The sequence below is a fragment of the Scyliorhinus torazame genome, chromosome 8, assembly GCF_047496885.1.
Source record: "Scyliorhinus torazame isolate Kashiwa2021f chromosome 8, sScyTor2.1, whole genome shotgun sequence".
Classification (NCBI taxonomy): domain Eukaryota; kingdom Metazoa; phylum Chordata; class Chondrichthyes; order Carcharhiniformes; family Scyliorhinidae; genus Scyliorhinus; species Scyliorhinus torazame.
Window position 1 is genome coordinate 190,989,177 of NC_092714.1, and position 24,177 is coordinate 191,013,353.

General features: G+C 44.4%; 1 protein-coding gene across 2 annotated transcripts in view; it reads right to left on the minus strand.

The window, feature by feature from the left end:
• cdk5rap1 (CDK5 regulatory subunit associated protein 1) overlaps positions 1-24,177 on the minus strand; it is a 44,413-nt gene that overhangs the window by 8,900 nt on the left and 11,336 nt on the right. Inside the window, exons 3-11 of one of the 2 annotated variants that reach the window (XM_072514648.1) lie at positions 22,726-22,760; positions 21,250-21,350; positions 9,790-10,000; positions 8,336-8,456; positions 7,134-7,364; positions 6,477-6,574; positions 5,153-5,208; positions 3,071-3,201; positions 1,928-2,074 (exon numbers count right to left, since the gene is read on the minus strand). In XM_072514648.1, coding sequence (XP_072370749.1) covers positions 1,928-2,074; positions 3,071-3,201; positions 5,153-5,208; positions 6,477-6,574; positions 7,134-7,364; positions 8,336-8,456; positions 9,790-10,000; positions 21,250-21,350; positions 22,726-22,760 — 1,131 coding nt within the window. Of the gene's footprint in view, positions 1-1,927; positions 2,078-3,070; positions 3,202-5,152; positions 5,209-6,476; positions 6,575-7,133; positions 7,365-8,335; positions 8,457-9,789; positions 10,001-21,249; positions 21,351-22,725; positions 22,761-24,177 lie in introns of both variants that reach the window. The other variant, XM_072514647.1, reaches the window with a different exon arrangement.

Consider the following 24,177-nt stretch of genomic DNA (forward strand, 5'->3'; position numbering starts at 1 on the left):
ACAAAATAGAGATGGGCACGATTCAACAGAATGGGAACAAAGTCCCGCAGTGAGCCCGTTTAGCCGGATGCTTCCCGGCACTCGCAGCACCGAGAAACATATGGCTATAAAACGCCACTCGCGTTATCCAAGGAGCCTCAGTGGGGAACGTGCTAACGAGGCCCCACATAGGCCCGTTTTCTACACAGAGCTCCGCTCACCAGAATGCCTCAGTATGGCAAGAGATGGGGATGCCAATCTCAGAGGCCCCGACGCGACTCCCGATTCCCCCCTTCCAAACACCCGCATATGACACCCACAGCCCGATCGCAGCACACAAAGAAATGCTAGCTGTACGAACCTGGCAATGCCACTGCAAGCTGGTAGTGCCATCTGAACACCTTGGCATTGCCAGGCTGGCACCCAGATGGCACTGTCAGGGTGACAGGCTGGCAGTGCCAGGGTTCCCAGGTGGCACCAGCAATGCTAGGGTATCACCATGCCCAAAGGGCATATACCTGGGGGCCTACGATCCCCAGGGAGACCCCCACGAGTGTCATTCTGTCTGGTCCCCGTTTGTGGAAGGGGATAGATCCCAACGCCTCAGATACCCCAAGAAACTGCATATTAAAGAGAGACTAGCTGCCTCACTCTAATATGCAGATTTACTAAAAAGTGATCCATTGTGGGTTCGATCACAACCCATTGTGGGTTAGATCTCATGAGGCATTGCGATCAGGGTAGATCCTGGGAGCGGGTTCTCCCGGCTTCTATCGGCCCCCTGTGGTGAGCTGCTTTTCGGGCGCATCGTGACTATTGGATCACATCCAACATCAGATAGGTGGAATTATTAGGCTTCAATGGGTGGGAACATTTGTTTTCTCTTTGTTTACCTTCTATTACCATGAAGGCAGCGGGCCAATGTATTTGTATCAAATCACCAAAATCAGCATTTCAGCTTTCAATGAACATAGTGCATGAAATACAGGATGAACATATACCAACAACTGAGCATAGCCTTGCTGGGTTATGTACAAGCGAAGTGAAGCAAGAACTACAACAGTGCTTTGCAATCTGTTTTTCAATAAGACCCCATTTTAACTCACCATCTTCTCAAGGGCAATTAGCGATGGGTTACAAACGCTGGCCTTGCCAGCGATTCCCACAGCTCATGAATGAATATATGTAAGAACTCCTAAAAATTAACCTGGCCCCAGAAACCAGCAAAAAGCTAAACAGCAGTAAAGCAGCATGGCAACATTCAGTATATATAAAGTTTGTGTATCACATACATCACAGATTCCATCTTTGGAGATGCAGCAACATCGGGAGGGGAGGAAACCTGTGATTTGGGGAACTGGAACAACCAGCATGGGAGAGAAGGAATCAGTGATTGGAGGAGCAGTTACTCAGATTTGGTCTCTCATGTGCTCATTGCTCCTCCAATCATAGTTCTGCAGTCAGTCCCAATCTCACTGACTCACAGCAGAGTTGCTATTTTTTTAAAAATAAAAGTCCCCTACCTTGGACTAGCCCCAAAGTCAGAACATGTATTTAACATGGCAGATTTCCAAGATGTCAGTGTTGGACATTTGCAAAACAGTGGCAATTTCTCTCCTTAGTATAGTGAAGCTGCAGCCCCTTCTAAAAGGGTAAAAAAATAACACGACAAATGGGAAATGCACACTATATGCATAATTTTTAATTGTGTTATTGATACGAAAGTGAAAGGAGCGCAGCATTAAGTTGCAGTTGTTCTCATGTATCAAACCAAACATAACCAATTAGTACTGGCCAAGGATTTTATGATTGACCTTGATCTTATTATTGATCTTCTGACAGCAACACACATTCTGATTTGGAACATGTTACTATTTCAACATTTGTTGATTATTTTTTTCCAAGAAATAAAGCTCACATTTCAAAAAGCTTTAAAATTCCTACGTACCCCTTCCACGAGCACAAGTTGCTCAGTTCCAATAAGCTCAGAGTTGAGTTTAGCTGCCTCCTCTCGGAACACAGTGATGAGCTCTTCCAAACGACGCTGCTTCACAATTGCAGGAACGCTGTCCTGTAGTCTATGATAGGAGTGTGTCTTCTGGAAAAGACCAATATTACTATCACACTTTATTTTTGTGGCTAATCACTGGCAGCGGAGAAGATCCCTGGTACATTGAGAGGTTAAGATGAGAAAAGAAATACAGTGCATTATATAACACACCAACTGCTCAAAATAGCCCTTGGTGTGGGCAGCATGGTAGCAGAGTGGGTAGCACTGCTGCTTCACAGCTCCAGGGTCCCAGGTTTGATGCCTGACTCGGGTCAGTGTGTGGAGACTGCACGTTCTCCCTGTGTCTGCGTGGGTTTCCTCCGGGTGCTCCGGTTTCCTCCCATAAGTCCCAAAAGGCATGCTATCAGATAATTTGGACATTCTGGATTCTCCCTCCGTGTACACGAACAAGCGCCGGAATGTGGCGACAAGGGGCTTTCACAGTAACTTCATTGCAGTGTAAATGTAAGCCTACTTGTGACAATAAAGATTATTATTATAATTTGACAGACAATACAATAGACTAGAAAATTATCCACTTTGTGAAGAGTTGGATTAACTGCTATTTAAAGTGTTGTCTTGTATTTTAGCTGTACAATCAGTCTGAATTGTAAAATCTGAAAATTAACTACTTGTGACATCTTCATTTTCTCACAAGTTAAGAAGTCAGGAGTGGTCAATTTTCTCAAGCTGTGATTTTCTAAATTACATGGTTTAATCACTAAGTGGCAGATTACGAGAGTATGTTATTATGAGGTAAAAGAAGCAAGTTCAGGCATTTCAGAAAGAAGCCAGTTTTGGGATTTGCCTGTGAAAAAGGATACAGCTAGTGAATGATCCAAACAGCCGAGAAGGTACGTATCCTTAAGTTATCTAATTTTTGTAAATAGGCCATGTTAAAACACAAGGTGAATAAGCTGCTATCAAACAAAAAGAATGGCAGTAATGAGGGCATGGGATCACAAAACGCAATGATCTGCTATCCCCATCTCTCCCAAATATATAGTGTAGGTTGATTACTGTGTGTTCTGGGTAACTCACCTTTCTCATGCTATAGGCGAAAAGATACCCCACGTTGTATCGGACCTGCCTAAGAAGAGAAATGGTCTGCAGATGATCATCCTCGGTCTCCTCACAAAATCCAGCAATGAAGTCACTACTTAAGCTAACACCTGTTTTCGTAAAAGACATTTATAGGAAAATGTAAATGACAAAGTAAATCAGCTGCAATAAATTCAAAAACAAGTGATCTCAGAATTGAACAGTACTGTATCTGCAGGTGGCCATACAACTACAACATCACATGAGCAACTGGCTTCAATGCGATCAGACCCAATACCTGACATGATTTAATTACTTTACAGCCCATCGTCTCTCAAGATAGTACTTGGAGCTAATCCTGTCCACTCCACGAATTCAAATCTCAGTTCTTCGACTCCCTTCCCCTCCTATCGTGTAGAAGTGTTTGATTCTCACTTTCCTGCAATTTATTGTCCTCCCCAAAATTTAGCATCAATTGGTCACATTCACCTGACTATTTCAGCCCCTACTCTTAATGATGAGCACTTCCTCTAATGCACCACCCCAAGTGGTTGAATTTCCTGTTCTAACACACCCACTGTCTGACAATTTCAACCATGCCCTAACCCCCACCTCCGAGTGGCTGCAGTTACCTCCAACCCCCCGCCCACCCTATGATATAAGAATCTCACTTTCCCATGCCAGCAATGCTCACATTTAGAGAGCAAACTAAATATTACGAAGGAGGTTATTTTCAATGGTTAGGCAATTAACCTATAAACCATTTCTAACATTTTAGAAAAAACTATCCAGTGCTTGACACCCGAGCTCAACAATTCTGTGCATTTGATTGAAGGCTATAATAAACAATTGTCACTACAGGGACCACAAATTCACTATCACAGTCAACACAAAACTAATATATCCCAACTAATCTTTGGGCCACAAATGCCTGCCTGTGACCATCAAATTCTACCTTAACCTTTAAAAAAAAAAAATCAGGGGCGAATTTCTCTGGTATCGGCGCATTGTCCGCCGACCGGCGCCAAAAACGGCGCTAATCAGCCCGGCAACGCGCCGCCCCAAAGGTGCGGAATCCTCCGCATCTTGGGGGGCCCAGCCCTAACCTTGAGGGGCTAGGCCTGCGCCGGACTAATTTCTGCCCTGCTGGCGGAAAAGGCCTTTGGTGCCCCGCCAGTTGCCGCGGAAATGACATTGCCAGGTGGCGCATGCGCGGGAGCGTCAGCGGCCGCTGACGGCATCCCCGCGCATGCGCTGTGGAGGGAGTCTCTTCCGCCTCCGCCATGGTGGAGACCGTGGCGAAGGCGGAAGGAAAAGAGTGCCCCCACGGCACAGACCGGCCCCGCGGATCGGTGGGCCACGATCGCGGGCCAGGCCACCGTGGGGGTACCCCCCCGGGGCCAGATCGCCCCCCCACCCAGGACCCCGGAGCCCGCCCGCGCCGCCTTGTCCCGCCGGTAAGGTAGGTGGTTCAATCCACACCGGCGGGACAGGCATTCTAGCAGCGTGGCAGTGGGACTTCGGCCCATCCGGGCCGGAGAATCGCGGGGGGGGGGGGGGGGGGGCGCATGGCACGATTCCCGCCCCCGACGAATCTCCGGTGCCGGGGAATTCGGCAACCGACGGGGGCGGGATTCACGCCAGCCCCTGGCGATTCTCCGACCCGTCGGGGGGTCGGAGATTCTCGCCCCACGTGACCCCGTACATCTAAGGTTACATAAATTAAAACTTCCACATTGAAGTATGATGGAACTTTGTTTCCATCACGCACACTGACATGTCTCTGCTTTTAGCAAAAGGAAAATAAAGAGCTTTTAATATATAAACCAAATTCAATAATGAAATGAAAACGAAAATCGCTTATTGTCGAGTAGGCTTCAATGACGTTACTGTGAAAAGCCCCTAGTTGCCACATGCCGGCACCTGTTCGGGGAGGCTGGTACGGGAATTGAACCATGCTGCTGGCCTGCCTTGGTCTGCTTTAAAAGCCAGCGATTTAGCCCAGTGAGCTAAACCAGCCCCTAATAATACTGCATAATGGAGTACAGCATTACTGCGAGCAAATCATGAAGGTGAAGTTACCTGGGATGATCCTGCGTATGTGATTGACTAGTTCTAGGTATGCTTCTCTCGTATACCTGTGATCAAAAAAGGCAATTAAGAAACAGTCAATCAATCAACAAAACTGACATGTAATACCTTTATAATGTAGGTAAGGAATTTCAGGCAGATGAAAAGCCATGATGAGCAGAATAGAAGAGGTGTTTGCAGGCATAACCAAATATCTAGAGTAGAATTTAGGTCTCTCCCCTGTGGGGACATTGGTGGTGGGGGTGGCATTTAGTTAGGCAGGATAGTCGGCCCACTGACTTCCCAGCTACACCCTGATTAAGTCTAGGCGTAACAGGAAGGGCAGTGGATGGTCTTCCCCCTTCGTCACTAATTGAGGATCTTAAGTGCCACTTGCATTGACCCAGTGGTGGGCAGGGGCTCACCATGTAGGGAGCATGACAAATAAACCCATGCAGGGTTGCTTGTGAGCTCCCAGGGAGGTACCTCGTTCAAAGGCACTCAGTGCCAGATCAAGGGATCTGGCATCAGGAACTGCTGCTGTTAGGTAGGATTTTGATCCAGTGATACTAAAGGATTGGTGATATATTTGCAAGTTACTTGGAAATGAACTTCTAGATGGTGTTCCCATGCGTCTACTGCCCTTCTCCATGAGTTAGAGGTCGCTGGTTTGGGAGGTGTTGATGACGGATCACTGCAGTGCATCTTCCATATGGTACCCACTGCAACCACAATGTACCAATGGTGGATAAAATTAATGTTTAAAGTGCTGGATGTCTATAAAACAAACAGCTTTGTACCATATAGTGCTAAATTTTGAGTGTTGAGTAACTGCATTCACCCAGACAAGCAGAGAATATTTAATCAGGCTCGTAGATTGCACCTTGCAGATAGTAGGAAGACATTGAGGCGATCCCAACCTCTGACCTGCTATTATAGCCACAGTACTTATGTGGCTGATCCAGTTAAGTTTTTGGCCAATTTGATGACCAGAAAGTTGCTGGTGGAAGATTTACTACTCTTAACGTCATCGAATAGCAAAAGGAGATGGTTAGACGTCTCTTTCTGGAGATGGACGCACAGCTAGGCAGTTTGAATAGTGTATGAAATGGCTGTAATCTATAGTATATCTACCGATCTAAGATTGTAACAATCCTACTGATCTTGAGTGTAAACATCAACTGACTATTTGGGCTGAATGGCCTGCTTCTTTGCTATATATTTATACTTTCCAAGTCAATAATAGCCTGAATTTTATAGTATGAATGGCCACTTTCTGTATCATGATGACTCTTGAACAGGGACTTTATAAATTATTAGCAAAAGGTTTTTTTACCCTCGTCTCATAGCTTTAAGGACAGCAGTGCTCCCACTCTGTGCTGGCAAATGGATCTGCTTGCAAATGTTGGCTCTCTCCTGGATAAGTTGTAAAACCTATGGTGGGGAAAAAAAAACCAAAACAACAGTGCACTCACCAACAAATCCAAAGAAAATTTTTAAATGAACAGATAGATATGTGGAGTTGGAAAACAACAGTACATGTGCAGAACTGTTCTCATAAATGGTAAAATGTTGCTCAAATTTCTTTTTTTGAATTTATTACTAGAGATAGCAAACATTTGAAGAGTAAATATAAACAAAATGCAATCAGAATCTCCCAGCTTCTAACAGCCTGTCTCATGCTGAAATTGTGAGCATTTTGTGGAGGTGGACCACGTGGCAAGTATTTCAGGATTTATCAGCTTGATGTTTCCAAATTCAATCTAAGTTTAAAATTTTATTTCTTCTTGGATTGTCCGCCCTGGTTTCATGGAACATTGCTCCCACAGAGCTTCCAGTATGGGCAACTGCTTCAAAAGTAAATCTCTCAAGAGCGTTGCTTTGCTGATGTACTGTTGTAAAGTTTATTTATACAGATCTGCAGAAAGGACCAGTATACTTTGAGAAACTTTTATACTTCCACTTGTACAGTGCAAACCGAACAGCATTTTACCTCATCTGGGAAATCCTTGGGGTGAGGGGACGTGAAACGGATTCTCATCTCAGAATCAATTCTTGAGACCCGATCTAGTAGATCAGCAAAACGCAAGCCTCCAATTTTATTCCTGTATATGGTACTAAACCCATGGCTCAGATGTGTAGGTTCCTTCATGTGAAACGAAACCTCCGATGTATCACAGTAACTGTTGACATTCTGTCCCAGCAAGGTAACCTCCTTCACCCCCTGAAATCAAGGACAAAATTCCATTTAGTCAGATTCAGGATACTGTTCGGCACACACCAATTTTGAATCCCATCTTCCTTTCTTAGTTTGATCTTCACCCAATCTTTGAATGGCTTCTACAAGTCCCTTTGGATAATCATCTCTCTTCAAGAGGATAGGCCAATCTTCCATGTCTTTTGAAGGCCATTTCATAAATGGTTATCCAGCATTAGGTCAGGCAAAACCATAGGATGTCAAAACTGAGAATTCATTGCGTACAGAAACTAGCACATGGAAGTGGATTCCTGCCTGTAAATACAACAGACCTTCACTGGGTTAACTTTTTGATTTTTCTTCCTTCCCCAAGAGAATGCCTTTATAATTATACTTAAAGATTTGCTTAAGAGAACAAAGCATCACTGGTAAGCTGATCCATTTTACAACGAAACAATCATCAGCTGTTCCTTATTCACTAAATCATTCCATTCTATGTTCAGCAACTTAAGTTATGCACGCTCCATTTAAAATGTCAGATGTTACTGCAAACTTTCAGATTCCACATAACTTGCAGCATGCAAGACAAAAATGTCAGTACTTTTATAGTAAGTGGCTCAGCAATTATTTCTCCTTCTTTAATTCTCCCACTTGCGTACTTTTTATCAACTAAAAAGATAAGAAAAGGTAAAACAGATTCAACATTTCTGACAATTTGGCCAAGGAGCTGATCATCAGCCAATGAACATAAAAAGCAAGCAATGTTTCTGGGCTGATATTATACTACATATATCTGTTGCTTTCAATGAAATTGTGTGAGAAACCTTTTAAATCGTGCCTTCACAACAGTTCTGTGGAAAAATGATCTTTTATATATAGTATATATATATATATATATGATATATGTGTGTGTGTGTGTTTTTTTTGATTTTTCCTACACTTTTCTTCCATTTTAAGGTTAAGCTTTATATGTCTCAAGCATTCAAAACTGGAGTTACCTGATCTGAAAGCATTCTGATTTCTTGTGCAATGGAAGAAATCGGTCTGCTTCGCTCCCGTCCACGGGTGAAAGGTACAATACAATAGCTACACATGTTGTTGCATCCCCGCATGACAGAGCTAGAGCAAGAGAAATACTTTCTTTTAGCTGGAGTCTGTTCAGCCTTACCCAAGTCGAGATAATCCCACCCATGTAATTATTCCTGGAGAACAGCACATACCTATAGAACACATTCTCTTGCTGAATATTCAAAGTATATTTAATAGAATGAAAAGCACTGAAAAATGTATCTCCACTACACTTTGACACAAAGTAGTAATATACAGAGTTCGCTGCTGAAGTTAATCACATTTTATCGGCTACTCCATGATGAAGGTACAGCAAGCATAAGCTAGACACTCCCTTATACGAGAGGGAGGGAGATACATCACATGAAAACTGAAAGTCTTCCCAACTAAAAGAACAGTATTCTCAGAAGGATAGGAACAAACGCCTGCCCACTCTCGCTGACTGAACAGAAAGACTTTCATTTCTATAGTAACACAAGATATTTCTTGACAGCCAACCAAGTTCTTCTGAAATGTACTCAGTAATGTAGGAAATGCGGCAGCCAATTTTCACACGGCAAGTTTTTACAGTAGTAATGTGATAACGACCAGGCTTTCCGCTTTTGTGATGTTGTTTGAGGAGTACATATTTGTCATAACACTGGTGAATGCCCTCGTTCTTCTTTAAAATAGTGCCCTGATATCGTTCACATACCACCCGAGAGCAGACGCGGGGGCTGGATTGGCCGTCGGCTGGATCCTCCGTTTCGCCGTCAGCGTACCTACGCCCGGGGATTTCCCGACAGCGTGGGGGTGGCCACAATGGTAAACCCCATTGGCCGGCTGCCGGGACGGAGAATCCCGCTGCTGGTGGGGGTGGAGCCCGCACCAGGAAACGGTTGCAGCGGGTCAGAGAATCCCGTCCGGGGTATTAGTTTAACAATTCTGGCAGTGCAGCAATTCCTCAGTACTCCACAGGAGTATCTGTCTTCATTTTTGTACTCAAGAGTTGGAGTGAGACATGAATCCACAACTTTCTGACTCAGAGTTGAGAGTGCTACCAACTGAGCCAGGGCTGACATTATTGGATTCAGTTATGGATCTGCAACTTCAAACGTAGCAAATTTACCATATTATTTGTTCCAATTGAGATTTCCCTAGTGAAGGTATGGTTCTTTCTCTATAGTTCTCTTAGGTCTTTGCTTGCCACGTAATGGACTGATAGGAAACAAGCAGGGGTTGGGGGTTTACGAACAGCATGTCCTTCGACTATTTGGAAGAAGAGTGAGCGCATTCCCCAGTGCTATGACAAATATGTACTCCTCAAACATCACAAAAGCGGAAAGTCTGGTCGTTAACACATTACTACTCCCATCCCAAATTAAATAATAGAGATTACACTTACATAAATGCAGATTTTGTCTCGGAGTTGACTTGAACTGGCATGACATCTGCATAGGTCTCATCCAGTGACAACAAAACATTCACAGCCTTTTGGCCTGCTTCAGCCACGGTCAGGAGTCTAGGAAGATCACGGTAAGAATCTGGTCCAGCAAGTACATCAACAAGTTTCTCTTTTTCTAAGATCTCTTCTTTCAGTCTCTCAGCCATGCATCCTATTGTCAAAATACAGCAACAGTGTTAGACCACAGAATTTCAGCTGTTGATAAGTTTATAAAGTGAATAATTGGATTGGATTTTGATTTGTTTATTGTCGCATGTACTGAGGTACAGTGAAAAGTATTTTTCTACGTGCAGCTCAAACAGATTATTTAGTACATGAACAGAAAATACGTACTAGGGCAACACAAGGTACACAATGTAAATACATAGACGCAGGCATCGGGTGAAGCATACAGGAGTGTAGTATTAATCAGATCAGTCCATAGGTGTTGAGGAGTCTGGTAACAGCAAGAAGCTGTTTTTGAATCTGTTTGTGTGTGTTCTCACTTTTGTATCTCCTGCCCAATGGGAGAAGTTGGAAGAGTCAGTAAGCCGGCTGGGAGGGGTCCTTGGTTATGCTGCCCGCTTTCCCAAGGCAGCGGGAGGTGTAGATAGCGTTAATGGATGGGAGGCAGGTTCGTGTGGACTGGGCGGTGTTCCTGACTCTGAGGATTCTTGTGATCTTGGGCTGAGCAGTTACCATACCAGGCTGTGATGCAGCCAGATAGGATGCTTTCTATGGTGCACCTGTAAAAGTTAGTAAGAGTCAATGTGGACATGCCGAATTTCCTTAGTTTCTGGAGAACATAGAGGCACTGTTGTGCTTTCTTGGTCGTAGCATCGACATGGGCGGACCAGGACAGATCTTTGGCGATGTGCATGCCTTGGAATTTGAAGCTGTCAACCATCTCCACCTCGGCCCCATTGATGCAGACAGGGGTGTGTACTGTACTTTGCTTCCTGAAGTCAATGACCAGCTCTTTAGTTTTGCTGGCATTGAGGGAGATATTGTTGTCATTACACCACTTCACTAGATTCTTCATCTCCCTCCTGTATTCTGACTCCTCATTGTTAGAGATCCGACCCACTATGGTTGTGTCGTCAGCAAACGTATAGATGGAGTTGGAGCCAAATTTTGCCACGCAATCATGCACCCCTCACTTCTAGATTTTAAGTTGTTCCATGTTCCTCAAGATGAGTGTTTTAAAAACAAACAAGGAAATGGGATGTTTACTTCACAACCTGCACTATTGGATGTTTTGGCAGTCCAGGTAGATTCTGATTTAACAACTTAAAATCAGAAGTGCAAGCGGATACTTTGCACTTTTCCATTATAATGCCTTGAATTTAAAGAAAACGAAATGGTGATTTATTTTATTCCATCCATTTCATACATTAAATTCAGTCTATTTGGCTTGGTTGTATTGAAAACCCTCAATCTCCCTTTATAAAAGATGTTCACATAACCAGAATTACCGTTGAACCTACAGATCTATTTAATATATATATATACACACACATATATAGGTGGTACTAAGTGCTTTCAATGTTCAGATGCCACAATTTGCCAATAAGGTGTGACACAATTGCTCCTGCTTTATAGTGAGAATATGGTTTCAAATAACTGCTTCGAGTCGACATGCATTTGCAAATTCTTGTGGCTCTGCTGCAGAGCAATTCCTCCCGAGCTTTAATTCATCCAGTATGATGAATTTCTGATTTGCAAGAGTTGGTTCCTTTACTTTTTAAAATTTCCAATGCTTTAAAATTTATACTTTTAACTGCATAAATATTGAAAGCCCTTCTTATTTTTTCCCTCCTCCGGGAGACTTTTGTCCCCCAAATTTAATTAGCTTGGTCATCAATTTTGTGCCCCAAAACCTCCCAAATGTAGAGTGGATATTGTGCCCCTTAAGACCCTCAGATGTTCTGTTGAGTTGAAATATCCATAAGGGAAAGATTGGCATATACTCAAATATTTGAAATAAAACCTTTTGAGCTCAGTCATATAAATAGAATCCAAGAGGGATGTGAAGCCGAAACCAAGACGCAGAGCTTTTCTTTATCAAGACAGAGTTCACATACTTGTTCAGACTCTCATCTCTCCTCCCATTATACCCAGTGTCCCAGATATCCCCCATTTATATGTGCTCATATACAACTAATACCCATCACCTGTTTCTGATAACCTGAACAATGTTAATAAACCATAATTTAATTAACAAAACATTCACACCTTCTTCTTCGGCGATCACTCACTAATGAGCATGATTGTACACCTAAGAAACTCTTGTTACTGCTCATGGGTTCTGTGGATTCTTGCATGGTTGATGAGCCCCATCCTAGAGCCATCTCTTCGACTGCGCACTTGGCAGGTGTCTCCAGGAGGTGGGATCGGTCCTTAGACTCTTGATCGTTTGTATTCCTTTCTCTGGCTCCTTTTCCGGGCCACCTCTTGCTGTCGGGTGTCCTTGAAGAATTGTGACCTTTCAATCAGGAGGTTCATCCAGATACGTCTCTTCTGAGCAAGGGTCTCCCAGGGCTTGACGTCGATGATGAATTTCTTTAGGCTAGCCTTCAGTGTGTCTTTGAAGCGCTTCCCTGGTCCTCTTGTTTGGAAGCCTTGCTTGAGCTGGGCAAAGATGATTTGCTTTTGAAGTGGTGAATCTTGACATCCTAAGCACATGGCCCGCCCAGCGGAGTGGTTTCCGATGACCATGGTCTTTATGCTGGCACTCTTGGCTCCTTCAAGGACACTGTTAATACGCTGTCCTCCCAGCTGCTATGGAGAATCCATCTCAAGTCATCGTTGATGTTACCTGGCGTCTGTGCTTAGTCCAAGTTTCTGAGCTGTTTGGAAGAGTTGGAAGGATGACCACCTTGTACACGCGGATCATATGTCGCAGTGGTCAAAGACTCTCGTCCTAAGATATCTGAAGGAGGCACTCGCAGATTGGATACGATGCTGGATCTGCGCATCGACGTTCATCAGAGAGGTGGCTCCCCAAGTATAGGGAATTTTCCACATTTGGGAGGGTTTCTCCGTTGACCTTGATGGAGGGAAAAAGAGGGGCAGGTTGGTAAAGGGCTAGAGTCTTCTTGAGGCTGAAGCAGAGACCAATTCTTTGGTATGCTCCCCAAAAATGCCAGGCACGGCTTGGCGATTCTCTTCTGAGAGTGGCAATGACAATGTCATCCACAAACTGAAGCTCCACGAGCAATGTCAGCGACGTTTTCTTCTTGGATTTCAACCAGTTGAGATTGAAATTTTTCTGTCCATCCTGTAGACCATGTCCACTCCACTGGGAAGCTTGCTCTTGACAAGGTGAAGGATGGTGACGATGAAGATGGAAGAAAGGGTAGGGGCGATGACACATCCCTGCTTGACTCCAGAAATAAGCTATCTATCTTATTTCCGTTGGTGAGGACTGTTGCCAACATCTTGTCATGGAGGAGTCGGAGAATGTTGATGAATTTCTCTGGACAGCCGGCCATTGTCAGTGTCTTCCATAGCATTTCCCAATTGACTAAGTCAATAGACTTGGTCAGATGGATAAAAGCCTCTTAGAGTGGTTGATGTTGCTCATGGTTTTTCTCTTGAAGTTGCTGAGCAGTTCAAATCCAGCTTGGTCGGAAATGACACTGGCTTTCTGGAAGGATTTCTTCAGGAACTGGGAGAAGACAATTAGTTAGGATTCCGATGATGATCTTCTCAGCAATGGAGGTTCTTCGTAGTTCCCACGGTCCACTTTGTCTCCTTTATTGAAAATGGTGGCCATGGCAGTATCACCGAGAATTTATTTTCTGTCGCAGATTTTCAGCAACATCTGATGGAGGCGGCCCCATCTTCTCCTCAAAGTTTGAAAATCTCAACTGGGATCCACTCCTGTGGATTTGCAATCTCCCATGTGTTTAATATAGGTTCAACTTTTTCCACAGTTGGAGGGAGACCAGAGATCATTTTTGATCGGGAGTTGGAGGATTGGCTCAAAAATGTCATCTATGGTTGTATCACAGTTTAGGAGTTCTTTGTCTGTCACTCAAGAGGGTCCCACACTGGTTTGAGGTCTAGGGAATTGGATCCATATATTGCCTTGATGGCGCTGAGGAAGTCCCTGGTGTCGTGCTTGGCAGCTCCTTAACTTTCTCATCCACCACTGGCTCTTGATTTCTTTAGTTCTTCTTTGTACATCTGCCTTGGCTCTTGCAGGTTATGTTGTTTTGTCAGCCAGAGAGAGCTTTCCTCTTTTTAATCGATGAGGACTTGGATGGTGTGATCATTCTCGTCGAACCAGTCTTGGTGTTTCCTGGTCTTGTGGTCGATGGTTTCTTCCAGCTTGAGATGATGGCTGTCTTCAGCTTTTTCCAGTTTTCTCCACTCCATTAGAATGGAGACTGTGCAGATTTTGGAGACAACATTGTTGGAAGCTCACTAGCATGCATGGCTATTGAAGCCACTCAACGTTGATCTTTTATCTGAACTGTTTCTTCATCTTTTGCTGCTTCTGGTGGAGTTTGATGAACAGAAGAGGAGTGAATGAGCCGGTGGTCTGTCCAGCAGTCATCTGACCAGAGTCCATTGACTGGTTCAGATTCTCATCTCTGCACCCATTACACCCAGAGTGCCAGCCAGCCTATACTTATTTATATGTGCTCAAAGACAATGAATACCCATCACCTGTTTCTGCTACCTGAACAATGATATGATAAACCATAACAAGACATTCAAACCACACCCAGTCAGATACGAATTCCGAATTCTGACTATCATGTCAGTAATCAGTCTTCTGGGACTGGTACTGTTCTCCCTCTCCTCTTTCAAATGAAGAGACTACCCTCCAGGCTAGTTGGTTGTGAGCACCAGCTTGATAACTACGGTGTCCTCTGGTCTCAGCATGAATGCCTGTCAACATTTTCTGGACCTATGTCACTAGGGCAGCACGGTAAGCATAGTGGTTAGTTGCTTCACAGCTCCAGGGTCCCAGGTTCGATTCCCAGCTTGAGTCACTGTGTGTGGAGTCTGCACGTTCTCCCAGTGTCTGCGTGGATTTCCTCCTGGTGCTCCGGTTTCCTCCCACAGCCTAAAGATGTGCAGGTTAGGTGGCTTGGCCATGCTAAATTGCCCTTAGTGTCCAAAAATGTTAAGTGGGGGTTACTGGGATAGGGTATGTTGCTCCTTTCAGCCTTAGTTGTATTAGCTCTGATTATGTCACCTTTGCTCACAAGTCTCCAGGTATCTTTCTGATACCGCCACGTGGTTCAAGCTCGAGTTATGATTAATAAGTCAGCACACCACTTAGTAAGATTGAAATCAACGGTCATTTATTATATACAACAAGTAATGCTTAACACAATAATTCTACTATCTATATAGAAACCTACCACTACTGGCCAATACTTAACTTTAGGAAGGGCCCACCAGGTCAGGGAAACGAATGGCTTATCGAATCAGATCTGGCCCGCGGGATTCAAAAAGGCTGATACGGGTCGATGGCTAGGAGTCTTTATCGGGTAGCGATCGCTGGAGTCAAACTTACAGTTTCTGGTCGATGTTCTTGCGAAGGTCTCGAGCAGGAGAAGAAGGGAGAGAGAGTGAGATCTGAACTTGGCCCCTCACTTTATAGGGCTCAGGGGCTTCCCGCCTCTCGGGGCGGCCCTTGACCCTGAGTCCCAAGTGATTGGACTTGTTCACAATCACTGGGTTCGATACGTCCAATAACGGGGCGATTCCTCGATCGGGGGGTGGTCGTTCACCTGTCTTTGTTTCGGCCACTGCAGGCGCCGACAGGTCTGGCCCGGCATTCCATTGCTAATATGTTGCAATTGTTCCCGGGGATAGCCGATTAAACTGCAGATGTCTGGGTTGATGTGCTGCTAATAGTCTTGAGTATCGATCTGGACCGACTTCCCCAGAGCCGAATACGCTATTCTGTCTGCAGTTGTCCGTTTGTGTCCTGTTGGCTGCTTTTCCCATCAGCCTTTTCGGTTAGCCATTTTAAAATCGGGTTTTGGCCAAATAGGGAATCAGCCATTTTAGGTGGCTACAGGTAGAGATGTGGGCTTGGGTAGGGTGCTCTTTAGAAGGGCCGATGCAGACTCGATGGGCCGAATGGCCTCCTTCTGCACTGTAAATTCTATGAAATACCCACTCACATTTTCCACCCTCACTGCCTGAATAGTCCATCAAACAGGTCAGATAATCTGAAGCTTCCAAAAGCCTCACTGAATGGTAGAAATGTGGAGTCAAAGTGATGATTATAATAGATAAGTGGGCAATGGAAAAGTTCTGGAGAAATGCTACACAGGGATATGCCACTCCGCTCCTACTCCCTTACTGTAATATATTTTTGATCCTGACATGCCGGACCTTCCAACTCAGGTTAGGCGAGAACTGTGCAGTGCAGAGTACTCATGAAGTCTTCAGTCAAATGCTGCTGAAAGGAACCATGCTTTCTTTTTTGCAGCACTGACTGCTGATATATAGAATCATAGAATCATAGAAGTTTACAGCATGGAAACAGGCCCTTCGGCCCAACCAGTCCATGCCGCCCAGTTTTTTACCATTAAGCTAGTCCCAGTTGCCCGCACTTGGCCCATAACCCTCTATACCCATCTTACCCATGTAACCATCCAAATGCTTTTTGAAAGACACAATTGTACCCGCTTCTACTACTACCTCTGGCAGCCCATTCCAGACACTCACTACCCTCTGAGTGAAGAAATTGCCCCTCTGGGCCCTTCTGAATCTCTCCCCTCTCACCTTAAACCTATGCCCTCTAGTTTTAGACTCCCCTACCTTTGGGAAAAGATGTTGACTATCTACCTTATCTATGCCCCTCATTATTTTATAGACCTCTATAAGATCACCCCTAAGCCTCCTACGCTCCAGGGAAAAAAGTCCCAGTCTATCCAGCCTCTCCTTATAACTCAAACCATCAAGTCCCGGCAACATCCTAGTAAATCTTTTCTGCACTCTTTCTAGTTTAATAATATCCTTTCTATAATAGGGTGACCAGAACTGCACACAGTATTCCAAGTGTGGCCGTACCAATGTCTTGTACAACTTCAACAAGACGTCCCAACTCCTATATTCAATGTTCTGACCAATGAAACCAAGCATGCCGAATGCCTTCTTCACCACCCTGTCCACCTGCGACTCCACCTTCAAGGAGCTATGAACCTGTACTCCTAGATCTCTTTGTTCTATAACTCTCCCCAACGCCATACCATTAACTGAGTAGGTCCTGGCCTGATTCGATCTGCCAAAATGCATCACCTCACATTTATCTAAATTAAACTCCATCTGCCATTCGTCGGCCCACTGGCCTAATTGATCAAGATCCCGTTGCAATCCTAGATAACCTTCTTCACTATCCACTATGCCACCAATCTTGGTGTCATCTGCAAACTTACTAACCATGCCTCCTAAATTCTCATCCAAATCATTAATATAAATCACAAATACCAGTGGACCCAGCACCGATCCCTGAGGCACACCACTGGTCACAGGCCTCCAGTTTGAAAAACAACCCTCTACAACCACCCTCTGCCTTCTGTCGTCCAGCCAATTTTGAATCCAATTGGCAACCTCACCCTGGATCCCGTGAGCTTTAACCTTCTGCAACAACCTACCATGCGGTACCTTGTCAAAGGCTTTGCTAAAGTCCATGTAGACAACGTCTACTGCACTACCCTCATCTACCTTCTTGGTCACTCCCTCAAAAAACTCAATCAAATTTGTGAGACATGATTTTCCACGCACAAAGCCATGCTGACTGCCCCGAATCAGTCCTTGCCTCTCTAAATGCTTGTAGATCCTGTCTCTCAGAATACCTTCTAGCAACTTACCTACTACAGACGTTAGGCTCACCGGTCTGTAGTTCCCAGGCTTTTCCCTGCTGCCCTTCTTAAACAAGGGCACAACATTCGCCACTCTCCAATCTTCAGGCACCTCACCTGTGGCTGCCGATGATTCAAATATCTCGGTTAGGGGACCCGCAATTTCCTCCCTAGCCTCCCACAACATCCTGGGATACATTTCATCAGGTCCCGGGGATTTATCTACCTTGATGCGCTTTAAGACTTCCAGCACCTCCTCCTCTGTAATATGCACACTTCTCAAGACATCACTATTTATTTCCCTTAGTTTCCTAACATCCATGCCTTTCTCCACCGTGAATACCGATGAGAAATATTCATTCAGGATCTCACCCAACTCTTGTGGCTCTGCACATAAATGCCCTTGTTGATCCTTAAGAGGCCCTACTCTGTCCCTAGTTAATCTTTTCCCCTTTATGTATCTGTAGAATCTCTTTGGATTCTCCCTTGCATTATTTGCCAAAGCAATTTCATGTCCCCTTTTTGCCCTCCTGATTTCCCTCTTAACTCTATTTCGACAATCTCTATACTCTTCAAGGGATCTACTTGATCCCAGTTGCTTATGTACGTCATATGCCTCCTTCTTCTTTTTGACCAGAGTCTCAATATCTCGAGTCATCCAGGGTTCCCTACTTCTACCAGCCTTGCCCTTCACTCTAAAGGGAATGTGCTTACCCTGCACCCTGGTTAACACATTTTTAAAAGCCTCCCATTTACCAGCCGTCCCTTTGTCTGCCAATAGTCTCCCCCAATCTACCTCTGCAAGTTCCTGTCTGATACCATCAAAATTGGCCTTGCCCCAATTAAGAATTTTAACTCTTGGGCCAGACCTATCATTCTCCATAGCTATCTTAAAACTAATGGAATTATGGTCACTTGTCCCAAAGTGATCCCTCACTAGCACTTCTATCACTTGCCCTTCCTTATTTCCCAAGACTAGGTCAAGTTTTGCCCCCTCTCTAGTCGGTCCATCCACATACTGAATGAGAAATTCCTCCTGAATACACTCAACAAATTTCCCTCCATCCAAGCCCCTAATGCTATGACTGTCCCAGTCAATGTTGGGAAAGTTAAAGTCCCCTACTACTACCACCCTATTATTCTTGCAGCTATCTGTAATCTCCTTACATATTTGCTCCTCAATTTCCCGCTGACTATTTGGGGGCCTGTAGTACAGTCCTACCAAGGTGATCTCTCCCTTCTTATTTTTCAGTTCCACCCATATAGACTCAGTGGGCGAACCCTCGGATATATCCCCTCTAAGTACTGCCGTGATGTTCTCCCTAATCAAAAACGCCACTCCCCCTCCTCTCTTACCTCCTGTTCTATCCTTTCTATAGCATCTGTAGCCCGGAACATTGAGCTGCCAGTCCTGCCCCTCCCTTAGCCATGTTTCAGTCATAGCTATAATATCCCAGTCCCATGTGCCCGTCCATGCCCTGAGTTCATCCGCTTTGCCCGTCAGGCCCCTTGCATTGAAATAAATGCAGTTTAATGTAGACCTTCCTTGCTCTCTGCCCTGCTTTCTCTGGTCATGCTTGACACACTCTCCCTTCCTGCCTTTTGTTTCTGTCCCCACTGACTTCCTACATCGGTTCCCATCCCCCTGGCACATTAGTTTAAACCCTCCCCAACTGCACTAGCAAACACCCCCCCGAGAACATTGGTTCCGGTCCCACCCAGATGCAGACCGTCCGATTTGTACAGGTCCCACCTCCCCCAGAATCGGTCCCAATGTCCCAGGAATTTGAAATATGGTGAGTTTAAAAGTCCAGCTACTTTCAAGCCAGGGAGGAGGTCGATTTATGAGGTGAGTTGTTAGAATTTGGGGTGGAGTGCAGAGTTGACCATGTGGTTGGGGGTGGGCTGTTCAACGTGGGTCTGTACAATAAGTACCAGAAGTGATTTTAATTCTGCTAACCTTTTCTCAGCAACAATTGGTGTGACACAGTCAGAAACATCCATAGTTTGTGATTTAAGCCACAATTTTTGGTTCGCTGCCAGTGCAGGGCAATTGCCCATAGGAAATGTGTACTTTTCAGGCATAGAAATATAGAAAGTAAGAGTAGGCGATTCGGCCATTCAAGCCTGCTCCGCTATTCAATATCATGGCTGATCATTCATACTGATGATTACCAAGTAACCTTTCCCTGCTTCCCCCCCCAATATCCTTTGACGTCTTTAACCCCAAGAGTTATATCTAATTTGTTCTTGAAAACATACAATGTTTTGGCCTCAACTGCTTTCCGTGGTAGTGAATTCCACAGGCTTACTACTTTGTGTGTGAAGACATTTCTCCTCTTCTGAGTCTGCGACCTATCTTCAGACTGTGACCCGCTGTTCTGGACACACCTACCATCGGGAATATCCTTTTTTCATCCACCCGGTCTAGTCCTGTTAGAATTTTATCGGTTTCCATGAGATGCCCCCTCATTCTTCTAAACTCCAGTGAATGTAATCCTTACTGTCTCAATCTCTCCTCATATGTCAGTCTCGCCATCCCAGGAATCAGTAAGTAAACCTACTCTGCGCTCCCTCTCAAGAGCATCCTTTCTCAGATGAGGAAACCAAAACTGCACAGACTATTCCAGATGTGGCCTCACCAATGCCCTGCAGAATTGCAGAAAGTCATTCCTGCTCCTGTACTCCAATTCTCTCGCTCAGTGGAGCACGGTAGCAGAGTGGTTAGCACACTTGCTTCACAGCTCCAGGGTCCCAAGTTTGATTCTTGGCTTGGGTCACTGTCTGTACAGAGTTTGCACTTTCTCCCCGTGTCTTGGTGGGTTTCCTTCGAGTGCTCCGGTTTCCTCCCAGTCCAAAGATGTGCAGGTTAGGTGGATTGGCCATGCTGAATTGCCTTTAGTGTCCAAAAAGGTTGGTGGGGTTACTAGGATATGGTGCTCTTTCCAAGGACAGGTGCAGACTCGATGGGCAGAATGGTCTCCTTCTGCGCCGTAGATTCTATGAAGGCCAACATATAATTTGCCTTCTTTACAGCCTACGGCACTTGCATGCTTACCTTCAGCGGCTGGTGAACAAGGACACCAAAGTCTCGTTGCATATTACCGTTCTCTTAATTTTGGGTTGTGGGGATAAAACCCACGCAGATTTGGAGAGAATGTGCAAACTCCATGTCACGGACAGTGACCTAGGGCCGGGATTTGAACCCGGGTCCTCAGCGCCGCAGTCCCAGTGCTAACCACTGCATAACATGCCGCCCTAATTTAGAATATACATAACTTACACCTATTGAACCAGCATCACTGGGTCACTTCCTGCCTCCTTCAATATTCCTTCCAACATTGGGTTAGAATGTAGCCTTTTGGTTTTACGGAACTCATTACCTTGCAAGCACTGTCCTTGTCAAATGGAAAACTACCAATTTTCTTAAACAATGAATCCCGTTCAACTACAGTCTCTATATGGTTGATGCATTTGGGCTAGCTGAAAGGGATCACATTCACACAGGTCCAAATGGGATAGATGGATTTTCTCCATAGTAACCCATTTGTTTGCATCAAAACCATTAGATTATCTAAATTACCTAAAATTCCTATTTTCAGTGGAACTTGAGACTTTGTTCGCTTGGATTTCAGCGATGCAAGCTGCTTCAGCCTGTTCCAGATGGTCTGCTCTGCCTTTTCCCTGCAATTAAAAAGTGATCTTTATTTAAAACATTGACATGTTTTTAAACAGTTACACCTTACGCTAAACTAAACTAGTAGCTGCCCCATGTTTGTCTTCATATTGTTATGGGCCAGGGTTTAGAGAACCCCAAAGTGTATCATGGAGTTCACTTGACCCACAACTTTTAATAGATTGTGGCATGGGGAGCACACGGCCCACCCTACAGTGTGGTACAGCAGAAATGGAAAAGTATTTTTTAAAAGCAAAACAATGTTTATTCTATGAACTCAAGTTAACCCTTTTAAAACATAGTGAACATCTTAGCAACTATTAATTCAAATACAACCCCCAAAGAATACAACACTAAGTAATCCTTTAAGTTTTCCTTTTAACATCCATACGACTTAAAACACCTTTTACCAAAAGCACATCAGGTTAAAGTCACTACTGTTTTTAGTTTTAAATCACCAGGATCGATTTACAGTCTTTAGATTACAGAGAGATTCATACACCTTCTGGCTGTGACTGCATCTACCCAGCTCTGAAAACGAAACTAAAACACACCCTGCAGCAAACAGCCTAAAATGAAAGTAAAAAAGCTGACAGACAGTCCAGCTCCACCCACTCTCTGACATCACTGCAGTGGTAAACACCCATTTCTTAAAGGTACTCTCACTACAGATATTTATATACACACCCATTTATAAACACCCATTTCTTAAAAGCACTCTCACATGACAATATTTCTCTCCCTCAATCAATATTTAGGCAGCGACTAATAAAGCTATCTTCATTTCCTTTTATGTACACACTGTCATCATAGCCTTATTCTTCAGGTCAGGATCAGCATTATCATAGAATTTTACAGTGCAGAAGGAGGCCATTCGGCCCATCGAGTCTGCATCGGCTCTTGGAAAGAGCACCCTACCCAAGGTCCACACCTCTACCCTATCCCCATAACCCAGTAACCCCACCCAACACTAAGGGCAATTTTGGACACTATGGGCAATTTAGCATGGCCAATCCACCTAACCCACACATCTTTGGACTGTGGGAGGAAACCGGAGCACCCGGAGGAAACCCACGCACACACGGGGAGGATGTGCAGACTCCGCACAGACAGTGACCCAAGTCAGGAATCGAACCTGGGACCCTGGAGCTGTGAAGCAATTGTGCTATGCACAATGCTACCGTGCTGCCCACAGGTGGGAGTCTGATTTGTCATCGACGGTCTCAAGATCCTGCCAGCAACCGATGTCCTTGCAAACTTTGCCCGACAATTCACTTGAATGAAAATGGGTTTGGAACAAAAAACCCGCAAAGATTCACTGCAGAAATACAAATTAAAATAACTGTATTAATAAGTACAGAAAGGTCATGGAAAAAGATATACCTGATTGAACATGTCACGAGTAAAATCACATCAGCCTGTATCAAAAATATACAAGTCAAATTGTCAAAAGGACAGTCAATTAGTAATGCATAGAAATCTAAAGAAATTATATGTGGAGTGTATACGTTGTTCAGTTACTTATAACCCAGTGCTTCAGCCATGTCCTGAAACAATGAGATAAAGAATAGAACAGATTATTGTAGAGAAAGCATACTGAGCAGCTTATCAACATAATTCAATCTCAGACATGGTTCACACGCTTCTACATCACACTAATCTTTTACTGTATCAAACACATACAGATGAAATGAACAATTTTATTCTTGGGTGAGAATTTATTTGCTTGTTTCTGACAAGGTTATTCAATGATCCATGGCAGAAACATCACATTCTTGATTTTAAACAGCATTGAGCATTCTGTTATATGGCATATTGCGATACTTCAATTAATCTGATATATTTGCCTGAAGCCTAAAGGGAAACAAAGAGCCAATAAAAACTAATTTAACTGTCAGAGGGTTCTTCTCACTCATTAATCAAAAACTACCTATAAGCGGTGTTTAGAAATCCTGACATTATGTTGCCAATCAAAATATTAAGTTTAACACCGGATTATTCAGCACGGTAGCATTGTGGTTAGCATATTTGCTTCACAGCTCCAAGGTCCCAGGTTCGATTCCCGGCTTGGTTCACTGTCTGTGTCGGAGTCTGCACATTCTCCCCGTATGTGCATGGGTTTCCTCCGGGTGCTCCGGTTTCCTCCCAGTCCAAAGATGTGCAGGTTAGGTGGATTGGCCATGCTAAATTGCCCATAGTGTCCACAATTGCCCTTAGTGTTGGGTGGGGTTACGGGGATAGGGTGGAGGTGTTGACCTTGGGTAGGGTGCTCTTTCCAAGAGCCGGTGCAGACTTGATGGGCCGAATGGCCTCCTTCTGCACTGTAAATTCTATGATTTATTCTATTAGTGCTGAGCAGCAAGGCAAAAGGAAGAGCTTGGGGGAGGGCCAAGTTGAAATCAAAGAGAAGAACTTTAAGTTTAGAAAATAGGAGTGTTAACAAAGCAGAGAAATTACATTTCCAGATAGCCAAGATACAGGATCGAAAGGAGCATTGACTAATCTCAGAGAAAGAAGGAGAGAAACAAGCAAAAAGTTATACTGGTGAAGTTGAGCATGTGTGCTAAGGAATGGATTAGGTTCAGTGGGGCAAAGCTATGTAGAACAAGGATGTCAAACATCAGTCTTCTGGGAGATAAGAAGTCAATGTAGAACAACAAAGAACAAAGAAAAGTAGAGCACAGGAAAGGCCTTTCGGCCCTCCACGCCTGTGCCGACCATCTAAACTAAAATCTTCTACACGTCCGGGGTCCATATCCCTCTATTCCCATCCTATTCATGTGTTTGTCAAGATGCCCATTAAATGTCACTATCGTCCCTGCTTCCACCACCTCC